The 25,267-nt window shown below is 44.5% G+C and overlaps 1 protein-coding gene across 2 annotated transcripts in view; it reads left to right on the forward strand.

The window, feature by feature from the left end:
* The window catches only part of LOC144772338 (uncharacterized), a 111,367-nt gene extending 87,678 nt beyond the window's left edge, over positions 1-23,689 (forward strand). The window contains exons 6-7 of one of the 2 annotated variants that reach the window (XM_078656583.1): positions 18,977-20,935; positions 21,043-23,689. In XM_078656583.1, the coding sequence (XP_078512709.1) occupies positions 18,977-19,698 (722 nt within the window). In that variant the 3' untranslated portion in view covers positions 19,699-20,935; positions 21,043-23,689. The remainder of the gene's footprint in view (positions 1-18,976; positions 20,936-21,042) is intronic. The other variant, XM_078656584.1, reaches the window with a different exon arrangement.
* Positions 23,690-25,267: the final 1,578 nt, after the last annotated feature.

Genomic DNA, 25,267 nt, shown 5'->3' on the forward strand with positions numbered 1-25,267 from the left:
ACCAAGTCCTGTTCTATTATGTCTATGGCATAGGATACTATGCTGTCCAAAGAATATATTCTGGATTACAGTTGTTAACCCATTGTCAACTACAGGGAGAGATTTCTCTAAATTAATACGATCTATGGTATGTTTAAATCCTTTATCTTAGCTAACCCAAGACAAGATGTTTGTTGAACAGGGTCATTCAAAAACATTTGTTCAGGGATGATGCAGGCTCTAAATAAAGCTTCTAATCCCTGCACCTGCCAGTCATTTGTGCCCCGGACAGTTTTCGTCTCAATATTGTCTTTCCAAAAGTCAAAACCTAATGTAGACCGCTGAGCATAAAAAGCCGCAGAATAAATGTGCTTAGTATTAGTCAGCATACTTTTCATTCCTGTCTTATTTATATATTTAAAGTAAAATGTTTCTGGATTTGAAACATTAAAACCTGAAAAGTATGAAAATGTGTCACAATTTTTTTTCGAGCTACCCTTTGGTGATGTAGGACAATGTTCCCTTTGATTACATTTTAACACATTTCTAGGGTTTGCAGACTTGTGCAAGAAATGATGACCATAGTGATTATAACAGTACATTTGTTCATAATCTCATGAACCTTCTACGTATTCATGATTTATAAATTTTGCAGACATTTCTAAGTCTGACATCATATTATTAACAGTCCCAAATCCCAATAATCAGAAAAGGTACTAGATGAAACAAAGTCACTCAAGGAAACCTTGAATTGGTGTGGAATCTTCAACAGCTCTGCAGGACCAAAGATGTCGTAATCAGTTCTGTCCCAAGCTATACCACCAGGTATAGGTGCGGCTGTGATGTGCACTGATGACAAGTCTCGTTGTTAACGATGGGATGATTTGTGTGGCTTGAGGAGTAAGTTGATGTTCTTACTTGCTGTGTCCTTTTTACTATATCTTCCATTTATCAGCATTCCCAAAGTAATTACCATAGCCAACCAAAATAGAAGAAAAAGTACACCCATCACAATCCAAAGTTCAATCCATGGTGAAACTAGATAAGTCTTTTCCAGTTGATGAAAACGTTCTGTTGCTTTTTCTTTAAAAGTTATTTTTACTGGCGTTGTTCCAGGTTCACTAGGATCCTCGGAAAACGTATCAAAGTTAATGAAATAGCCAGAGGCAGTTCTGTCAATTGTAGTGATTGCATCAAGATTTGTTGAAATCGCTGGAACTACTTGATCACTTGTCATATTAGTATAGTCAGATGCTATTTCATTGCGCCTTCGGCCTGGTCGCCCCCACGCTCCTCACCTCTCCTGAGCCTCCTGCTGCCTGAGCACATCGCCGCTGAGAGCCGACGCCGATTGCAACACCCCAGCCGCCGCTGGGCCGGCCGCTTGCCTGCACCCGTTTTTTCCCGCCGCTGCCTGCCTGCGCCCCCCCCCCCCCCACGCCAGACGATTGGCTACCACGATCCCGCCTCCCAGCTGACCCGCCCTCCCGGCTCCCTTCTTATGACGCCCCCTCAGCGACCGCGCAGCGGGAGCACCGATTGAGCGCCGAAGGTGCGCCAAAGGTAAGCCCGTCTGCGCCCGGACCGCGCCCAGTGCCAGGACCCCTGGCCCCCACCGACGGAAGCCGACCCGACGAACCTACGACGCCACCGACCTCAACGTACTCAACACCGGCCGAACCCCGGGTTGCTACCGAGCCACACAGAGACGCACCCACGGACCCTTCAGCTGCCACTCCTGCAAGTTCACCTGCAACCGGACCCACGCCACACCAGCACCCACCAAGCGAACTCCAGCAGCACCCACCTGAAGTGCATCCTGCTCAACACCTGTTCCGTCCACAGACACGCCGTCGAGCTCTGGAACCTGCTCGACACTACTTCACCAGACGTCGCCTTCCTCACGGAAACCTGGATGAACGCCTCTTTAGCGCCCGACATCGCCATCGCCATCCTAGACGGCTATAAGATCATCCAGAGGGACCGCATCAACCAGACCGGAGGAGGCATCGCCATCATCCACAGGAACACCCTCCGCATCACGACCAACACCGACGACACCCTCGCACCCGCCGAGCACCTCCACTTCCAGGTCCACGTCAACCCCAAGACCACCCTCAGAGGCACCCTCATCTACAGACCCCCGGGACCACGCACACAATTCAGCGAAGACATCGCCGACTTCATCAGCCCACACGCCCTCCCCTCCGCCGACTACATCCTCCTCGGGGACCTCAACTTCCACCTGGAGAACAACAACGACCGCAACACCACCACCCTGCTGGCCAACCTCGGTCTCAAGCAACTGGTAGACACCCCCACCCATTACGCCGGACACACGCTCGACCCGGTCTTCTCTTCCAGCAAGGACATCGCCTTCAGCCACGCCACGGGACTCCACTGGACGGACCACAGCTGCGTCCACTTCAGCTTCAGTAGGACCACGCTCCACCATCACCAGCAACAGATTCCCCGCAGAAGCTGGAACAAGATCACTGCAGACCAGCTCGCTACTTCCCTGAGCAAGAACCCTCCCACCAGCACAACGAACCCCAGCCAAGCGGCCACCAACCTCACGAAATGGATCAGCAACTGCGCAGACCACCTCGCCCCTCTGAAGACCCCGCCGAGCAGACCCGGCAGCAAGAAAGCCCCATGGTTTAACGACAAACTCAAGAGCTCCAAGAAGAACTGCAGAGCACTCGAGAAAACCTGGCGCAGAGACCCAACACTGGACAACATGACTGCCCTCAAGCTCGCCACCCGAAAACACCACCAACTGATCCACGCCACCAAGAAAACCGCATTCAAGGAACGACTGGACAACAACGCACACAACAGCAAGGAACTCTTCAACATCGTGAAAGAGCTCTCCAACCCCAACGCTGGAAACGACATCACCCCTTCGCAAGACCTCTGCAACTCCCTCGCCTCCTACTTCCACAACAAGATCGCGGACATACACAACAGCTTCAGCACTCAACCGACGCACGCCACGACCGAACCACCGCCCCCCACCACCACCCTCCGCGCCTGGACCCCGATCAGCACCGAAGACACCATCCGCACGATGAACTCCATCCACTCCGGATCTCCGACAGACCCCTGCCCTCACCACATCTTCAACAAGGCCAACGCTGTCATCGCACCCCACCTGCGGGACATCATCAACACCTCCTTCGACATCGCCACCTTCCCGGAGAGCTGGAAGCACGCCAAACTCAGCGCTCTACTTAAGAAACCATCAGCCGACCCCACCGACCTCAAGAACTACCGCCCCATCTCGCTGCTCCCGTTTCCGGCAAAAGTCATCGAGAAGACCGTCAACAAGCAACTGGCCGCCTTCCTCGAGACGAACGGTTCCCTCGACCTCTCGCAGTCTGGCTTCCGGGCCAACCACAGCACCGAGACCGCCCTGATCGCAGCTACCGATGACATCCGAGCCCTGCTTGACAACGGAGAAACAGCGGCCCTCATCCTCCTGGACCTCTCCGCGGCCTTCGACACTGTCTGCCACCGTACCCTAGTACAGCGCCTCAGCAACGTCGGAATCCAGGAGAAGGCACTGGAGTGGATCATCTCCTTCCTCGCCTGAAGGACACAGAGAGTCCGCCTCCCCCCGTTCAGATCGGAGGCCACCGAAGTCATCTGCGGCGTACCACAAGGATCATCGCTCAGCCCCACGCTGTTCAACATCTACATGAGCCCCCTCGCAGCCATCGCACGCCAGCAGAACCTCAACATCATCTACGCCGACGACACCCAGCTGATCCTCTCCCTCACCAACGACCCCGCCACCGCCAGAGCCAACCTGCACGAAGGGATGACAGACGTAGCCAAATGGATGTCGAACAGCCGCCTGAAACTGAACTCGGACAAGACTGAAGTCCTCATCCTGGGATCCTCACCCTCCGCCTGGGACGACTCCTGGTGGCCCCCCGCCCTGGGCAGCGCACCCAAACCAACAGACCACGCACGCAACCTGGGCTTCATCCTGGACTCCTCCATCTCCATGAACAGACAAGTCAACGCCGTCTCCTCGTCGTGCTTCAACATCCTGCGCATGCTACGTAAGATCTTCCGATGGATACCCACCGAGATCAGGAAGACGGTCACCCAGGCCCTCGTCACCAGCCGTCTGGACTACGGCAACTCCCTCTACGCCGGAACCACTGCCAAACTCCAGAAGAGACTCCAGCGGATCCAGAACACCTCAGCACGACTCATCCTGGACATCCCCCGCCGCAGCCACATCTCCGGACACCTGAGAGACCTGCACTGGCTCCCGGTCAACAAGAGAATCACCTTCCGGCTCCTCACCCACGCACACAAAGCCCTACACAACTAAGGCCCAGGATACCTCAACAGCCGCCTCAACTTCTACGCTCCCAAACGCCAGCTTCGATCGACCAGCCACGCCCTCGCCACCGTCCCCCGCATCCGAAGAGCCACCACAGGAAGAAGGTCCTTCTCCTACCTGGCCGCCAAGACTTGGAACTCCCTTCCGACCCACCTCCGCCTGACCCAAGACCACCTCGCCTTCAGGAAGCAGCTCAAGACCTGGCTGTTTGAGCAGTAGCGGACCCCCCCCCAGCGCCTTGAGACCCTCCGGGTGAGTAGTGCGCTATATAAATGCTCTGATTGATTGATTGATTCATTGTAAACAGGTGTTTCTTGACGAACTGTTATTTGGGTCTCAAGAGGTACAAGTTCCATGGCTTTGTTGCATAGTCCTTCTTTTCGTACTGCAGATTCTTCAAAGGTGATGAGTCTCTCAGTTTGAACCTCTTGGATAGTAGCCAGATTTGGTCGTCTGCTACATCTTTTAAGTCCACTTGGCCTACTACTTATTATTGGCCACATGATGTGGTTTAACCAGGTCGATGGATACGAACCTGTTCTCCTTTCTTCCAGCAAGGGGCGGCAGTAACACTGTTCTTGATCCGTGGACTGCTAAGACAGGTACTGGTTGTCTGTAAGAAGGTCCAAATTCCTTCTTGTCCGTGATCTTTTCTCTGACTAGATCCCCAATCTTTGGAACCCAGGCAGGCCTTGCTGGGATGGATGGTTTCCTTTCAGTGGTCGTTGGCTTCTGCAGTGTGTTGCTTTGACTTGTCCTTGTTTCATTCAAGTCCTGCAAAACAGCCAAACGGTCTTTGATATCAAAAGGTTTTTTTTTCTACCCCAGTGTGACGATCAAGGTCCTTCCTTGACAATCATTCTAGTTCCAAAAAGGATTTCATATGGAGTGATTCCCACTAGAGAACTTCTTGGCAGATTGTTAAGACTACGTTGGACACTTATTAAATGTTTGACCCACCCGTCACCCGAGCCTAATACCCTAGCTGTTATAGATTGCTTTATGTCCCGGGTTTTTCTCTTCACAACCAAATTTCCCTCAGGATGGAATGGACTAGAATACCGCAATGCAACACCCAGATTGGCCGTGGCCTCCTTGTAAGCTTTTGAGCACAAAGCAGGACCTTGGTCCGAATGTAGCGTGCCGACTGCGTATGTGCCGATTAAGACACGCAAATCTTTTATAACAGTTCGAGCGTCAGCCGAGCGCTGAGGCCACTGTAACCCCTGGGTACCTCGGAATTGAGTAGAGAAGAAAACCACCCGACTTCTGTCCGTGCAAGTACACAGGATAGCTAGTTGTATTGGTTAAACCAGGTTTAATCAATCAAAGGATGAACAGTTAATCACAGTACAGCGATGGGTCGGTGCATGGGCGTAAGCCCTTTCTGTTGGCGAACGACCTCTCCTTCCAACCGTCCTCTGCACGAATGCCTGTCCCGGCATTCACCAACAGAGGCCACTGTGCTAAGTAGTGGCCGACAATGCCACTCGAGCGTTGTTGGGGGAGTACCGCTTTACTGCTTAGATCGTCCTCCGCATTAGTGTCGGTCCCGACACTATCCAACGGAGGGCAACAAACACGAGCTCTGGTCTGGCTCGTTTCCTTCGAGCGGGGGTTTGTTGAAACAATAAGGTAAAGCGAAGATCCCTGCACACTCGAAAACCCTCGAGCGGGGACTGTGAAGGTCGTCTGCAAAAGGTCCAGTCCAGCGCGTTCGATAACCCTCGAACGGGGACAAAGGCAAGTAGCGCGACGAAGCGCGCGTTCCAAGCGCTCAATACCCTCGAGCGGGGACTGAGGCAAGTAGCGCATTGAAACTCGGGTCCAAAGCGCTCAATACCCTTGAGCGGGGACTGAGGCAAACAGCGCAGCAAAGCACAAGTTTGGCTCGCCTGATACCTCTCAGGCGGGCACGGCTGCTGCAGAGTTAATAGCGCTCCGAAGTTGCTCATTAACCCTCGAGCGGGGACAGCGTCTGTGGTCTATGGGTCGCAACAAAGGAAGTCGGAACGCTCTTTGCGGTGTAAACTAAGGGCTGGTTCAAGAATCAAGGTCTCACCTTGCAGAAGCGCTGGCTCGCTCTACAGACTCTGAATATCCGACGCCTTCCTCTGCGTCCTCTGTTGGTTTTATGCCGGGTCGTCTGCCGGCGCGTATTGCGCATGCTCCAGGCTTGGCCTTCTGGGTAGGATAGTTCCGGAGCTTATGTGGTCTGGGGGTTGTAGTTCCGTTGACGGACCGGTAGCGCTGTTGACCCGTTCTGTGTCCTAACAGCCACATCCAAATGAATCTTGTCCTAATATTTGTAGGACCGCATTTGTCCACAGGGACGTCTGCGTGTAGATAGTCTAATGCTGTCTAACAAGGGTGTCTGTACTGGGCTGGCTACACTGTAGTCGGGTATCTGGCGGCTTTCTCTGCTGCGATCTCTGTTGCAGTCATGGCAATTTGTTGCAAATGTGTGAATGTGATGATTCATCCCTGGCCACCAGTACCTCACTTTTAATTCTAGTATAGATTTAGAGACCCCCCTGATGTATCAGAACCTCTCCCAAATGTAATTCGTGTATCAAAGCTACTCTACGTTTCCTGTTTGGAATTACTCTATCCCCCACTCCAGGGATTCGAGCAAAAGGAACGGAGTTTGCATCAATTATGTATGAACATTTGAGTGGATAGTTTTGAGGTAACGCTGCACTGCTGCCTTTGCTTGTAGCATTGACAGCTAGCATTATTTCACCATCTATTTTCGTTTTTGAACGAGTGATTGCAGCTACGGAAGCCATTTGCACAGCTGCCTCCGCGGCTTCATCAGCCAATGAATTCCCTTCAACGTGGTACAAAAGGGGGTGGTGATGGACGGAGCATCTGAACCAATCAAACACTCACACCCAGTCAAAAGATCTGGGTTTGATCCATCACCGTTCTTTAGCCCACTCTGCCACCCCAGTTCAGACATGGCTATATGCAAATCAGTCTGACCCTGTGCCTCATGGGAACAGTCCAGCCGAACTGCCAAGCCATGCCTTCCCTGGACCGGAAACAAGCTTCCGAGGACCGGTTTCTGGCATTACAGCCGTCTTCAGCCCGGCTTGCTTGAATCCAGTGGCAAAGTGAGCAAGGGACTCACGTCTGAGCATACCCTGCCACACTTATGGCGGCCAAAAGCGGTACAAAAGGGGGTGGTAATGGACGGAGCATCTGAACCAATCAAACACTCACACCCAGTCAAAAGATCTGGGTTTAATCCATCACCGTTCTTTAGCCCACTCTGCCACCCCAGTTCAGACATGGCTATATGCAAATCAGTCTGACCCTGTGCCTCATGGGAACAGTCCAGCCCGATCTGCCAAGCCATGCATTCCCTGGACCGGAAACAAGCTTCCGAGGACCTGTTGCTGGCATTACAGCCATCTTCAGCCCGGCTTGCTTGAATCCAGTGCTAAAGGGAGCAAGGGACTCACGTCTGAGCATACCCTGCCACACTTATGGCGGCCAAAAGCGGTACAAAAGGGGGTGGTAATGGACGGAGCATCTGAACCAATCAAACACTCACACCCAGTCAAAAGATCTGGGTTTAATCCATCACCGTTCTTTAGCCCACTCTGCCACCCCAGTTCAGACAAGGCTATATGCAAATCAGTCTGACCCTGTGCCTCATGGGAACAGTCCAGCCCGAACTGCCAAGCCATGCCTTCCCTGGACCGGAAACAAGCTTCCGAGGACCGGTTTCTGGCATTACAGCCATCTTCAGCCCGGCTTGCTTGAATCCAGTGGCAAAGGGAGCAAGGGACTCACGTCTGAGCATACCCTGCCACACTTAAGGCGGCCAAAAGCGGTACAAAAGGGGGTGGTAATGGACGGAGCATCTGAACCAATCAAACACTCACACCCAGTCAAAAGATCTGGGTTTAATCCATCACCGTTCTTTAGCCCACTCTGCCACCCCAGTTCAGACATGGCTATATGCAAATCAGTCTGACCCTGTGCCTCATGGGAACAGTCCAGGCCGAACTGCCAAGCCATGACTTCCCTGGACCGGAAACAAGCTTCTGAGGACCGGTTTCTGGCATTATAGCCGTCTTCAGCCCGGCTTGCTTGAATCCAGTGGCAAAGTGAGCAAGGGACTCACGTCTGAGCATACCCTGCCACACTTATGGCGGCCAAAAGCGGTACGCCATCACGTTGATGACTCAGTGTATGGATCACGTGAGCTTTTTGCAGTTCTTGTCGTAACTGAACTACTGGTTCCCAAAGCAATTTATGCTTGATTGTGCCACCTTTTGCATCTTTGAAACCGTTTTGAACCCAGTTCTGCAAGTATTCATTGTAAGATTGGACGCAGTAATAGGAATCGCACATTGAGTTTGGGGAATTCGCGATCAGTATGTTCAAGCGCCATCTTGAATGCTTTTATTTCAGCTCGCTGAGCTGTACAATCTCCGAGAGGTCACGTTTTTGTGACTATAGGTCGGAATTTACCATCGCGCCAGGGACCCTTAACGATCGCGCACGCAGCACTATAAGGTTGTTTACCCCCAATTGCCGGTTGTGCTGATCCGTCTGTATAAATTATACATTCATACTGTTCTAGAGGCAGAATCTCAGTAGGCAGAGGACATTCTTGTTCGTATTGTAGAAATTCTTGTGTTTTCAAATAGGGGTCAAAAACGTATTCAACATCTGTTGCAGCAAGAGAATTAATCCATTGTATCCATCTTGGATGTAAAACCTTTGCATTCAGAATGCTCGCTTTTGTTACTGCCTCTAAGGCAGGTACAGGAGTAACGACCATTATGCGCTTACCCTGTGTAAAGGCTCGCTCTTTTGCTACTGCAGTTTGAACCGCTGTCAGAATTTTTTCTGTAGAAGTGAATTTCATTTCTGCTTATGTGTACAAGTGTGATTTATAAGCTATGGGTACTTTTTCTCCTTCATTAAAGGTTAAGTACGTGAATCCGCATCTTCCTGGAATGATTCGGAGCGATAGATTGCGTATGTTTACGCAAGTCTGTAAATGTGTTGTTGCTAACATTTCTGCACTGAACGCGAAATTTCTGTGTGTTTTTGAGTCCAATTAACTGTTTTGAAATCAGGTTTGATTAATTTGAAGAGGGGCTTAACCCTTTTTGCGTAATTTAGAATATATGTTCTTCCGAAATTTAGGAAACCTAGAATCGACTGTACGTTTTTCAGCATTTTTGGAGGTTGGAGCATGCACATTTCTCTAGAAAGTTTGCTGCCAGGTTTTTGCCTTCACTTGATAAATCATATCCTAAAAACAGGACGTTGAGGTGGGCAATTCGAGATTTTTTTTAATTGAATTTATACCCCTCAGAGGCGAAGCCCAATATTATGGTGTTCACCCTGTTCAAGTGCCTATCAAAGTCATCGTTTGTTAGATAGATGTCATCGACATATGATAATGCTTCATCATCATACGTTTGTAGTAACTCTGTTACTCTGGCTGAAAATAACCCTGGAGTATTCTTGAATCCCTGGGGGAGATGACAGACCTGACTCTGCGTCCCCATAATTGAGAAAGCGGTCAAATACCTACTTTCCGGTGCAATGTTTTGACAGAGGAAATATCTAATGTCGTTTTATATTTTTTACACACAATGTTATTCATTAGTGCTGCACTGTGTGCATTTTGTATGCAAAAGTTTTCAAAAAGAGTTTAAATGTCTGTAATCCAAAACTAGACGATATGTATGTCTTGTTTGGACACAGGAATCAAAGGATTGTTCATGGACGAGGTGCATGTTTCAATCAACCATTGGTATTCAAGTTGATCTAGGATCTCCCGGACTTGTTTTTTAGCTTTTGCTTAAATGGATACTGCCTTTGCGCAGTTGGTTGATTTTTTTAATTCGATTTTATGGTGAGGAGAATCCTCATCCCATCTACATGATTTTTGTATAATGCAGGGTACTGCCCATTTCCTGGCATAGGTATATTTTTTATGAATTGGAATATGATTGGAGACGGTTGGCATAATGATGTCTTCACCATGTGGGCACTCCCTGACAAATTCAGGTGGTCAGTCTTGTTCAGCTAGAAGAATGTCATAACCCTTAGAGAGCTTCTCCCAAAAAAGTGCTCTTATTTTTCTAGTTATATCCCCCTCCATACGGAGTGTTATTTCATATAACTTGTGTCGGACGCTAACCCTGGTATCAGCAGTTTCAACTTGGATGTACTCATTCAAGTCCACTGTCTCCAGATGATCCTTCAAGATCTTGCAAGCCACGGTTACTTCTGCTGCGCTGTCCAACATTGTCTGAACCCACTCCCAGTTGAGTTGTGTCCTCAAGATCCTCGGCATGTCTGATTTTTAGACCTGCTACCTTCTTTTTGGTGAATTGATTTTTCTTATTTTTTGGAATGTGTTGATCGACTTCACTCGTTCTTCCTTGTGTTCTGACTGTCCTCTTCTTTCAGATTTCTGTGATGAAGTCTGAAAGGTACGAGAGGAACGTGTATCAGTATCTTTATCTATCAGGTTTACTCAAAGTATCCCTATTCCTGAGGTTATACCTCCTTTCAGAGGGCTCCTTTTGAGGACACCTACCTCTGGATTGAGAACGCTTCTCTTTAGAAGTTTGTTTAGTGTTCTCCCACTTCTTTTTTGGAAGAGTAAGAGTGTTTTTAATAAAGACCTTTTCAGGACTTTCAGTCAGTTGGGGTTTCACTGGTTTACCACCCAAACTGTCTCTACCTAGTTCTTCATAGGATTTTTCAATTATTCTGGCCAGTTCTTGTGTTGCTCAGGTACATAAAATTCTCTTAGCTTTTGGCAGATTGCCACGGATGCTGCTTCACCTTTAATATTAGCTAATATTATTGTTGAAACTTGTTTGAAATCTTTCAGTAACTTCATACCTAGATTCAAAGCCGGCTCTGCCCCATATTAATTTTGAATCTCTTTCAGGACGTCTGGCATTACCGCCATAGACGGAACACCATGTGTTTTTGTGTAGATTGCAGCAAAGACTGTACCCGAAGTGTCGCAGTCCTCCAGGTGTGGTGCGATCCCCATTGGTAAACAGATTGTTAGAATCCTGTGTTTCTCATGAGGGGTAGAATCAGGAAATACTGCCTCGATTTGAGTAATTTTTGGAGCTATCCAGAGTGGAATTTGTTCTCTTTTTGCGGGTAATTTACCAATGACTGATTGTATAGTCTGTGGTGTAATTTTATTTGTATTCCCCTGGTAAGGAGTGTGTTGTAGAATTCTTATAGGAGGTTGGACTGTTAGAGTCCGCATGACATATTGAATCAATTGCCTAAGGATTTTGATTAGTTGTTTCAGTTGAACTAATAATTCTGCACCTGTCGTTTCTTCACTGGTAGGATGTGGTGTATAGCTGGCTAATACCGGCCATGTTACTTCTGGTCTACCTAGTGGACCAAGCCTGGTAATGTGATTTTGATGTTGTAGGGCGCCTTTAAACCAGAGCGCATGCTCTTGGTAAGTTAGTGGAATTTCAATACCCTCGAAAGGAATGTATTCCATTGGATGTTCCTCGTCTTTGTAGAAGTGAAACACATGTGTTACTGGATTTGCTTCAGGGAAGATAATCCACAAATAGAATACCTCTGTCTGACTATATTCGAGTGCCTCATTTACAAAAATTACCCTACTACCTTTTGATGATAGGCCATTTGTTATAAGTTTTAGAGTGGTTTTTCCGTAAATTTTCAGTGATTATTATAGCATCCGGGTCGTTTTCTTGTAAACCTGTAATATCAAAACCTGGTAGGGCTGCATCTGCTACAGCTCCACCGGTTGCGTTTTTGTCGCCCTTAACCGACAGTGTTTAATGAAAGTTGCAGAGCAAGTTTCAAGGAAACAAAGAAAGGTGCACAATATTTTGGAACACTGTATTCTTCAACGTTGAACAAATCAAAAACTAATATATAGGATTCTCGTCCTACTCCGTTATGGCGGATATTTGATCCTTTTACCCACTCCAGATGTCTATTGGAGTATTTACGGGAAAAAGGGGTCTCTGAGAAAAGCACGACTGAGTTACTCTAGTATGTAGCGTTAAATTAGTTCCTTACCAAACGTTGGGCGCCATGTAGTGTAGTTCCTATATTCCCAATAGGCTCTGCGCATTGGAATAATATTTCCTATAGATTAGACGTAGGACTGAGGTCGACTAGGTCTCTATCGAATACATTAAACTTAATTGTGAGTGCCAGCTAGCTCAGAGGTCACTAGAAACTTTCTTGAATTCACAAGAAGGGATTAGTTTCTGACAATCGCATAAACATGACAACTTTGTTTCCCAAGTATAAGAAATATATCTCTAGAGTCGCGGAAACAATAGATAAGTATTTCACTGAGTCAATCGTGCATGCTTCGTTTCAACAGAGGTGCAGAGAATTAGAGAGACGGGCGTTTTCAATAAAAAGGGTTTATTGAACAATCTTTTTTCTCATGCAAGAGAAGTGAACTGCTACATTCGTAATGTAGACTGCAAAGTATAATGCGTACAGCAAGAACACTATTATAAAATAATACTGTAAGAGCATTGTATGGTTTCTAAACCATGTATAAATACATAAATAACAATGACTAAAATACTCAACTGGTGCTTCTAAAATACGCCTACCCCAGTGTACCTAAGTCTAGTACGAGGGAAGAAGTAAGTATTGTGCAGCATAGGTTTTAGTTTTCTTTGCCAAGAATCTATCCAAGATTTCTCTTGGATTCTATTCAGCTCCATACCTTGGTGTAGAATGAAGGAGGTCTGGTATCTCTGTCTCAGGACTCGATTTCCCAACACCCCGCAAGGGGAGCTTGTAAACACTCGAGCTGGATTCTCAGTGAGAGAAAGGCAGCCTCTCAATCAGTGCTTCAGCTGGAGAGTCGGCTTCCTTCTGCACTTGCTGTAGCGAGCTGCGTCGGGCAAGTAGATAGTCGAACAGCTCCTGAACCACCGCGTCTTGCTAGAGCAAGTGAAGTTATATTTATACCTTGAAGGTGTCTAGGAATGCCATAGTGTGACGTAAAGTCGGGCATCATAACGTCAGGAAAGAAGCCCTAGGGAATAGTAGTTCTTTGCAAAGTACATGAGTTCTTGGACAAATCAATATTCTAGCAAGGGGAAGTGCGCTAACAGCTTAAGCCGATTTTCCAAGAAATCGTTGTGACGTTTGGTACGGGTGGAAATAGCCATGCCTGTATTTGGTCTGCATGGGCTATGTCTAAATAAGGGCTTGATTTCTATGCCTATATTAGGGCAATGTGAATTGTACCTATATAAGGGCATGAATCGGGAAAATTCACTCGGAGCCTAAAACACCACACAACACTTTCAGCTGCATTCAATACCGTATCAGACTCCAGCCTCATCAGAAGACTGAATGACAAAGGCATCCAAGGATTGACCCCCAATTGGATATGCCCCTTTCTCACAGGAAGACACAGAGAACACCCTACACATCTGATCCCAAGATTATGATTTGCGGAGTCCCCGGGGTTTATCACTCAGCCCAACCCAGTTCAATATTTACATTTCACCACTTGTCAACATCATCAGAGCATACAGCATCTCCATCATTTCTTACGCAAATGACACCTAACTCATCCTACCAATGTCCGAAAAGTACAGGCACAACTTCACCAAATGCATGATCAACTTAGATAGGTGGATGAAAACCAACTGACTTAATCTATACTCCGTCATGGGCTAGAGGTAGCGTCATAATCCCCAACCTTTGATCACCTCTCTGCAATAACACGGGGACGACACATTTATCCAGGACCATGAGAACACCCCCTTACAAATCAAATACACTTATCATATGTGGGTTGCCCCCTTCTGTCCTGGGACAATATATCCATATTCACAATGAAGGAGCACCAAGTCGGCTCTTCACCTAGTTCCCTATTCCAATTGAATTCCGTTTTTTTCTCCCTTCTTTGCCCATCAATATTCAGGTGTTATCAAAGTGTAAGGATTCCCTCGCTTTGCACACCCTTATTCTCGCTCGTGAATTGCAATGGAGCACGCTGAACAATATTACGAGTCTGAAAACTTTATTGTAACATGCATTTGAAACATGGAGCTCCGGCACCATGTCAACCGACAAACACGCTTCCCAAATGCCATGCCCGCTCTCCATTGGCCCAGGCATCCACGTGACCCGGGTCCCGCCTAACCACGCCCACTCCAGGAAGCGAGTGCCTTCAGTATATCTCCGGCGCTGGGAAGGGCTGCTGGTTACTTCCACGGGGCGTACCGCAATAGGAACCAAGTAGGTTACCTGACTGAGAAGCAGAAGCCGCAAGTAAGTCCCGCAACACTTGATCGTCCCGGATCTTTGATGTAACATCTGCGAACCACGCTGCGGCACTAATTCCATGCTCGCACCTCATTTCTTTACCTACCAGGTTATGTGAGCACACAGCTCTTGGAACCCGGACGCCCATGAAGCGGTCAATTGCCGCTTTCTGAGTAAGCTGATAGCATTACTAGTTTTACATGTACCTAGGTTTTAATCCGCTACATCTAACAATATCTATGAGAAATCCGATCTTTGGGATTGAAAGTTGTGGCGAGCCCTGGGTGTTTGTGAGACACATGTGCTCCCAGTAAACGCAATTGCTATCACTGCGTTTACGAATACCTGCTAAGGCGACCCCCTGTCCATTCAGAAAACCCCTATCAAGGGAGGTTGCTGTGCACATCTGTTAATCCACATAATTTGTTTTCTTCAACTATAAAGTTTATTTGCGTGCATCTTGGGTGCCGTGATCTACCCGAGGTCACGGTGCAAAGTTAGACATCCAAACAGAAGCAGGTTCTCACTCCTGACCCAGAGCACAGCTTGTAAGAATGTTTCAATAACTTTATAGGTGAAGAAAACAAATTATGTGGATTAACAGGTGTGCACAGCAACCTCCCTTGATAATGCTTCATTTTTTGTCTACCCGACAAGCTAGATGCACCCGCAAAGTGGAAAACATTGGATCAATTGGTATAAACACGTAACGCAATACACGTGAGATGAACATTCGAGTTTGTTGAAGAGAGCATGAGCCAGCATTTGATTTTATGGACACGAACAATTGCATTGTATTTTTCCATTTTTTTAACACTGTTTTTACCATCAACCACTAGGTGTTGTTAAGATTGCAATTATGTATGTACAGGCTAAGGATACGTGCTATTTGGTGTAATAGGAATCGTGCTATATTTTGACATCGAATGGGAGGGCGGGGTACACAATTGAAACGTTTATTGTTACTATCCAAGAGCGATAGTATAGGAAGTTTTTGACGAAGTTGAGGGCTGCGAGCTATCTGATTAGATGGTTTATGGGACATGTAGGCAAGAGAGGTCAGTAACAACTACAGGGCAGGAGCGCTAGGTCAACTACTGGAGGCGGGGTAACGTCATGGTGGTTTAAAATTGGTACAGGAAGTCCGTTGTTAGTTTTTAAGTCTCGAATTTAGAAAATGGATTTCAGCGCGAATAGACGTAACGGAGATGTGAAAGGTACGGGTTACTGTTTTAGCATTTTATGATATGACTGAAAAACTGTCCTGGGTGGCCTCATGGGAGGGGATTTAAAGGTGGTTTAAACATTAGTAACACCAGTGATAATTGTTGATAACGTTCTTTAGGTATAATAGCGGGAGGAGTACAGTTCCGCTTGTGTAGAGGGAAAAGCGTGGGGAAAACATAGAGTATCGACCTGTTAGTATGGCAAATGTATATGTGATGGAATGATGTCCAGACGATCGTATTCTGTTTAATTTTTTTTTCTATTTGTAGTAAACTCCTGAAGAAGGGCTTAATGACAGCCCGAAAAGCATTGGGTGATTTGTGAACTATGACTACAACTATGAATGCTTTATGTTTTTGCCACGTGCCCGGGCAAATGCTTGGATGAGCATACCCGAGGCACTAGAAGCTGTATAAAAACATATTCATCTTACGTGTTTATTCACAACAAAGAATCAAGAAATAAAATAATGGACTTATAATTTTTGGCAGTACATGGATTATTGATGCTGACAATGGATAAGCTCATAAGTGATTGAAACATTCTTACAAGCTGTGCTCTGGGTCAGGAGTGAGAACCCGCTTCTGTTTGGATGTCATTCAGAAAACCCGCCATTCTTTAACACCAGACGAGGGGTTAACAAACCCGTAGGGGGCCAATTACAAGTGTACAATTGTATCAGAACGGATCTGGTACGGCTCCCTACAAAAATGCCACCAGGTTTAACAAGGCTCCCATTGTTGGCGATCTGCACCCGTGATTAAGACACATCTTCACGGCCTTTGCCATTAGGAGCACTCATTATATGTTTTATGTACAAAAATGTTTGTTCATTGTCCATGTGATCCCAACCCCCTTTTTCCTTAATCTTTTTTTCACAGGTTTTTCTTCCAGAACGGGGAGAAGACATCACTATTTTGTAAAGGGCCACAAGTTTGTGGTTCTGTTTTTCATGATCGAGGGTAGGGCGCATCTTAGCGTGTGCGTACCGCCCAGGTCATCCACACTGGTCCTGACGAAAACCCACATTGGCAAGATGGTTGAAACATGTAGACCTGTATTTTAATCACATAGCACACGTCGCTATTTTAATTCACTACACGTCACCGGAGTCTACCTAATTAGACATAGGTGTCACAGTTTATCTCCAAGGGTGTCCAATCACACAGGAATAAAATCTTAGAGTGAGTAGCATTGGACTCTTTTTAAATCACTAATCACCTTTTAATATCACCGCACATATAAAAAGAAAACAAAATACCCGCTCCACTGTAGTCAGGTGTCGAAGCACACCCTGCTGGCACTCGGCCTGCGGGGTGGGACCCCGATGATGAAGCATGTCACCAACTAGGTTGGTGAGTGAGGGGTCTTCAAAAAGGACATCCTATGTCCTGTAATAAAGTTGGGCACATTGTGCATTATTGATCTCTAAGTTGTGGTTACAGAGTCTTTCTCTGTTATACCCAGGGGGCACTCCTCCAATTGTTAAACTATACTCCGACAAGACGGAAGTGTTGATTTTTAGAAACTGGAACAGCCTCATGTACTCCACCTGTTGACCTTCAGAGCGTGTTCACACACCCACAAAAACCAACCACACAAGTAACCTGGGTATCATCTTAGACAACAAACTCAGCATGGCAGCGCAGGTCAACACAGTCAGCTCCTCCTGCTTTCACGTATTACGCATGCCTCGAAAAACCTTCATATAGATTCCCAGGAGCTCCAGAAATATAGTCACTCGCGCCCTCATCACAAGCAGACTAGACAACAGTAATGCACTATACTCCGGAATCTTTAACCACCTCCTCCACTGAGGTCAGACCATCTAGAATGCCACAGCAAGACTCCTCCATCGCACCCACATAACTTCACACCTCCGAGAGTTCCACTATCTGCCTATACAAAAATGCTGCCAATTCAAACTCATCTCGCACGCATATAGGGCACGGCACAAAATAGGACTGGAATACCTTAATAGCCACCTTCACTTCCGTGAACCCACCAGAAACCTGCACCCAGCCTGACTCTCACTAGCACCCCTCATCCACAAAAGCAGAACGGGAGGTCTAGCTTTTTCACACATCACACCAAAAGCATGGAATTGCCTCCCTCTACACATTAAGGGCTCCTCCTGGCTTCTTGTGGATTTCAAGAAGCTGAAGAGCTGATTCTTCGACTAACTACCCATGGCCGGCTCACTCACCACTCCTGCAGATTCAGATCTATAGACCAGCTCTAACGCCTGGATACCCTACCGGGGGACAAGTCGCACTTTACAAATACAGCTACATTGCATAACTTAAGAAGTTGTAAGGAATCCTAATTGCAGCAGCCAGACAAGATTAAACCTAAATAGGTAGGACCATTTACTCCCACTCAAGCACTGTATTGGTTATTTATGTGTAAAAGAATTTCCTTTAACACCCTTTGCATTGCATATTGGATGATTCACGGGTCAGGGCCAACCTTTCAACAATCAAAACTCTAATTATCCACCTAGATGAAATCTTCAGACCAAGATCAGCACTATCAACCCACATGATGAATAGACTGTATTCACTTAGACTGATGTAGATGCCCGGCACACATGACAGGTATATACACTTCACAGTGGCCATTATGCACACACCATACACACTTATGACTTTAGGTACGATCCCTCAAATCACATTTACTCTTGAATACTCTCCTGAAACAAACTCCCTAATTCTTTTAAATGCACACTCCTGGGTCCTTATAGAATAATCTTTTTCTATAAACTGGCTGTGCTTCGATTCAGGGGGACATCAAACAACATGAGTGAATAGTATTTCTGTTTCTCTCTGACCTACTATTTGGTGCTTGGATTCCAATGGGTATGCAGATCTACAGAAGATCCATTATAATAGTGCACATGAACTCCTTTTGCCACATTCTGCCTAGTTACAGGATCAGCATTTCTCAATTATCCAGTTTATTTGCCTCCCATCTGTCCTTAAACTTTCTACTGTATGTATTTTGCATGTCATCTTTCTGTTTATAGGTGTAATAGGACTTTGTCCACATCATGCTGTGTTAATTATTTTTAAATCGACACGTTATAATTTGTTTTCTATTCATTTTCAGTAGAGCAGTCAAAAGAAGACAGTACAAGTAAGCAAGGGCCACATGCATCCGCTGAATATAAGAAAGTCTCACCACTGAAATCCACAACTGAGCTGCATCAAACAATTCAAACGGACAAGCAGCTTTTTACCTGTACAGTGTGTGAACAGAGCTTTACTGAAAAGGAGTCTCTTCAAGTTCATTTGGGGATTCACACAGGGTTAAAGCTCTTTCCCTGCAACAAGTGTGAAAAAAGCTTTACTCAGAAGGCAAATCTTCACCGTCACATGAGGATCCACAGAGAGGTGAAGCCCTTTCAATGCACTGCATGTGAAAAGAGGTTTACTCAACATAATGATCTTCGTCGTCACATGAGAATCCACACAGGATTAAAGCCCTTTCCCTGCACCGAGTGTGAGAAAAGCTTTAGTCAGCATTGTGATCTGCAACGTCACATGAGAATCCACACGGGAGTGAAACCTTTTCATTGCACAGTGTGTGGGAAAAGCTTTACTCAGAAGGCACATCTTCAAAGTCATATGCGAATTCACACAGGGGTGAAGCCATTTCCTTGCCCTGAGTGCGAGAAGAGTTTTAGTCAGCATTGCGACCTTAAACGTCACAGGCGAATTCACACAGGAGTGAAGTCTTTTCACTGCACAGTGTGTGGGAGGAGCTTTACTCTAAAGACAACTCTCCAATACCACATGAAAACCCACACAAGAACGAAGCCGCTCTCCTGAAGTCAGTGTGAGAAGAGATTTAATCGCAATAATAATCTTCAACAGCACCTGAGAATTGATACAGGAATCAAACCCTTTTGCTGCAAGTGTTCAAAGAGATTTACTCAAAAGTTACAACTTCTGCTGGAGGTTAAACTCGTACAGGGACAAATGAACCAAGTGTTCATGCAAATGTAATGTTAAGTCTACAATCGGAGTCTATTTGCATCACATGAGAAAGCTGAAATCCAAAATTGTAATACAATGGGTAATAGTAATGAGTATGCAAAATAAATGGTTGCCCATTAAGCTTCAAAACCTGGCACAGAATGTAGAAATGCTGCTTATTTGTTTCAAAACAACAGTAACCATTTCAAACTACTAGACTGTTATCACCTTGTTGAAGGTCTCGCTACAACTGCACTGAAGAAAGGTCCTCGAAAATAACAGTCATAAAAAAGCCCTTAGTTCTGCATGCACTGAGAAGGACCTTCAGCGTCCAGTATTTGTTGGTAGTTGGCCATTTTCATTCTACTCAACTCTTAATTAGGTTGGCAATTTAAAAAAATTACTTTAAATTGCCATTTCTTTATTTCCATTTCTTAAACACTGACGGCACTTCATCCAGATCTGGCTTCCGGCGTTTGGCCTGAAGTTGAATCCCACCAAAATGAAATTCCTGCGATTCCCCACCGCTACTAAATGTAACTAGTCCAACATTGTCTTAGTGGCATGAGTCTGGACTGTTTGAGCCCCAACTTTCCTTTTTTTGTTGAAAGAGGCAGAATAGAACAACATAATGGGAGTAAAAGGGCTGGACAGAGGCTGTTGTAGTGGATTTTGCTAACAGGAGGCCTATGGGACTATGAGAAAAGAACACCCAAAGAGTCCTCTACATATGGTGTCCATATTCAGTTTGTCAAAGTATGCCCATATCTCTTTAGAGATCTCTTATTTGTGCGATGGTATATCTTTTGTACACAATTTGTTTGTAAGGTTAGGCTTATACATTATTTTGATAATAACTTCTAACAGGGATGCATGCACGCCATAGGTTTACATCCTCCTCTAACATTCACTCTCCCTGTTCACACAGTACGTCTAGAAAGTTTGACCCTTGAATAGATTGTTTTTGGGGACTTTGATTTGTTGAGCTAGAAGAGAGAGTAAGTGAAGTCTATCATCTCCAAAAATGAATGGTATTCATTAGTAACTTCAGACAGTAATAACATTATCAAACCTGCTTATAAGGAGGGTGGTATTATTAACCACTTGGCTGCTAAGGCATTCCCAACAATCCCATTGACTTTCCATTGAAATCAATGGAAACTCCATGACGAGTTACCCTTGTCATTAGCGCTGAAGGGGTTAAACAAGACCCTGCTGAAATTCTGCTGATGTTATCTGTTATAGAGTGATACTCCAAGCTCAGATTTGAATCCAGCGAGTGAATTGATGAGAACTGTCACTAATGAGGTATTATCAGTGAGGGTTCCTAGTCCAAATGAGCATGAATTCTTAAAAACAAATCAAAGAATTCCCTCAATCTTTACCTTACTAGAGATTCACAAACAACTGCAAAACCCTCCAAGGAGAATTAGTAGGTGGAAGACGTTCACTTTTGGAGTCTTTCTATAAGTTTATTGACTGATTCATCCAAACTTTTGTATCATCCTCAAGGACTTATGTAACGTATAGTATGGATTTGATTACCAGCTCAGAGGATTTTCTTATTGACTATGTGATACACATCTTGGTCACACTAAAAATACAATCTCTGTATACACTATTTTATATATCAAACAAAAAACTATTTATATGATAGAATTTTGGGGGGGGAACAAAAGACAAGGTTGGTAATGATCCACAAAGATTGTATTGCCTCTGTCACAGATAACTGTGGGAGACGGGTTTGCTCTGGATCTGGAGAACATCTGCTCCTGAATATCTGCATCATATCTATAGTGACACAAGCCCCTTTTTGACAAATATCACACATTTTAGTCACTATATTAGTTTCCTAATTTAGACTGGTGATTTGGCCACTCTTGAATTATTCTATATCTGGTTAAACTCCAGTTCAGGGGACATCAATTCACCTGAGATTACCTGTATTGACCTTATTATTAGGATAAAAGATAAACGAGTAACCAACTAAAGAAGCTTCTGAATAAACACTTGCACATTTCTAGGGATGTTTCAGACACTCCAAACAAAGCTCTTTTTACCAGTTGCCTAACTCCCTACTATTTTGTCTCAACTGGGCTCTTCCACCTATCCCTGGTCCTTCTAAGTCCCTGTGCCTTTTGGATTTAAATACTTTTTTGAGCATGATAACATAAAGCATCTACTGAAACAATTTATCAGCTCAAAGTCCTCCAGTGTGATCTGTGCACTATAGTGTCCATGTGTTCGTATCTATATTGGTCAGACTACATAAAAGTTAAGGCCTGCATCTTACATTGCAGCCAAATTAGATAAAATACAGCTTGCGTTCCACTAGTGGGACACCTCCATGATTTTAGATAGAGTCCAGATGAGATAGTGGCAAGTGTTTGAGCAGATGGTGCCCAAACCTCATGGATGAGCTATTTCCTCCACTCTCACCATTCAGTAAAGCAGACTTTGTAGTCTACCGATGAGTGCCCATGCAACAACTGATTTGTAGGGAGAATATTTGTGTGTGATACAAAACATATACTGGATCATATGAGGGCAATAACCAACCAAGATTTCCGCCACAATACAGTTTAACATTTTATGGAAGTAAATGATGGTGAATATCAGAATCTCTAATACTTTGGTATTGACTTTATTCACAAAAATCCCAGAGGAGGTAACAGACTTTTCAAGTAAAGGGCTTGGAATCAAAATATAAACTGAATCATCCATAGTTGAAAGGTTTAAATAAGGATGAAGAACATTTGTACATTTGTAATGATGCAATTATTCAGGCTTGAAATCAAGCCCAATGTTTTCAGTGCTACTTTGTCACAATATGTCTTGGGTTGTAATCAATGTTTCAATCATTTGTTTCTTTTTCACTTAAGATGTGGTATTATATTGAAAAGTGGATCCCCTTTCTTATTATCTTGGAAGAAGTTTAATGCCCACTATTAGATTAGATTTGAAAATTGATAATGACAGATTAACAATTTAATGTCAAGGAGACTGATATAGCAATTTAATTTAGACCCACAAATTGTTTACCAATTGGTGTACTAGTTAATTTCAAGCACGTCACATTTCACCGTGGTCTGGCACATAATTATGCATGATTTGTTCACAGTGGCCATCATGATCGTTATAGGGAGTATTCATTTTTGTTCTTGACCCACTCCCTTGGGCTTAATCGAAGAGTTGCCAACAGTTAATTTTTTATATCGGTTTGTACTACGCCATATGACCCTGTTCATGACATAAGATATTGTTAAGAATGCCACATGGTGTTGGTGAAAATAATTTGTCAATAGTGACCTGGCCAACTTTGCAGTAAGTAATTTCAAATGAAAGAACAGGTCTGTTGATGTGTGTGTAGAAGAATCTTTTTCTGAAAGAATATTATCCGCTCTATAAGTCTAAAGCACTTTTTAAGGCAAGTATCTCAATAGGCTTTAACTTTGACACCCAAGATTAAATCTGTTGAGAAGCAAAATCTATGAGCAAGTAGAAATGTATGAAGTAACCGTCTTCATAATTGTAATATAAACTTTGAATTAACATATAATATAATTATGTACATGGAGGACTTTTTTTTATTAATACAAGTGATGTGATAATTCCAATGATTATTTTTATTCTAATCATGTAATGTAAAATTTCACTATTCTATTTTACTACATGACCATTTTTTTACAATGGATTTCATTACGAACATTAATATTTGACAATGATGATTTGAGTTCTGTACGGGTATTTAGCGGTGGCAGTGTTGTTATGATCAAGACCTGTTTGGGCCTTGCCTGCGTTATCTATGTTCGTCAGCTGATAACAATAAAGGCACAACAGCAAACTCTGTTATTCTTTGATTCTTTCTTAGTTGACAGCATGATGTCATTCAATACAAAGTAGGATTTCATATGTCCTGCAACCAAGCCCTGGTCCCGCAACATACCGTAACGCCACAGTGGGGCACACTCATGAGAGGCGAGATACGCTGCTGTACAGTCATTTTATTGTTGCATGAGGGAAGAACATGTTTCGACTTGACCCTTAAATCTTTCTCACAGTAGGTTCCATTGTAAACAGTGACATGTTTTTACAGATTACATGAAAGGTGAAAAGAGACTCATTTCATGAATTGTGTAAAAAGACTACAAAACCAAATTTTCTAATTAAAACAAAGATAACGATTCCCCGATGCCGAAGAATATTTATCAAATACAATTAATTTCAGGTGTCAATACCATTGTGTGCCATTCCAGATATTGAAAATGCTGTCTCCAGCTCTTCTTTTTTAACACTTCGTTCCGTTTATACTCCCTGTGAACGGAATAAATTTCATTTATACACAGAAATCCCCAAAAATGTATTATCTACTGTAATGTTTTCAAAACCCAAGTGGCAGATGTACTCTTAGAATATAACATAAGTGTGCCCCAATTTGTACAGCGTGTTATCCAGTATTAAATATTGTTATTGTCCGTTTTCTATCCTTTTATCACTAAGTACATCATAGATCATTTTTCATTACCTTTCATGCCTTAAATACACTGAAAGGGATCCAATGATTAAACATGTCGTCTTCTACAGTATCATATAACCCAAGTGGGTGGGATCCACATCCACTAAACTCTGATTTTGCCGCAGTCGCAAAATAATCCAAACAAATGATAAAACGTTTAATACCAAGTGGGCTATGAACTAATATAAATGTACGTATTAGTGATGCAACCTGAAGTAGGTGGTTGACACAGCAGTGCTATTCCTCAACTTTCCACTTTAGGATATCAAAGGTCCTGTTCTGAGTCACGGATTTGTCCTTAAGCTTCAGCCCTATAGCGAGGACTCTATAAGTTGGAAACAAAGGGGGGGAAATCCCAAATGAATGATCTGACACACATAAACACCAGGGATAAAATTTTAAAAATACCTTAGAAGTTACCAAAACCCTATAATTGTCAAATGAAAACATTACATACAATCAGAAAACTGAAGCAAATGCATGGAAGATGTCTTTAAGCTGGTTTTAGATGCACATCGTCACCAGCATTCAGACTGTTGGGTTCACAGGTTTTCAAATCAATACAGTGACTCCAATCGGCGAAAGGAGGCTTCCCTATCGCCTTTCTTTATATTTCTTGGTATTCTGCCATTACCAAAAAGGGTCGCTTTTGTCCAATTTGAATTATGACATTTCAAAATGTCTTGCAACCGGATATTTCTGACGTTTGTCAGTAAAAGCCCTTAGATGTTCTAAAATATGTTTCTTCATAGAAAATATATGTACCTCATGTGACACGGACATAATGTCACATAGACGAAAAATGAGATGTTCATGTTAGATATAGATTAATCCTATACTTTTTATGTGGAACCTCAGTCTGCAACTTAAGAATGGTAACTACATGTTTTGCATCCTTCACATGGG

This window comes from Lissotriton helveticus, chromosome 8, assembly GCF_964261635.1.
Source record: "Lissotriton helveticus chromosome 8, aLisHel1.1, whole genome shotgun sequence".
NCBI lineage: Eukaryota > Metazoa > Chordata > Amphibia > Caudata > Salamandridae > Lissotriton > Lissotriton helveticus.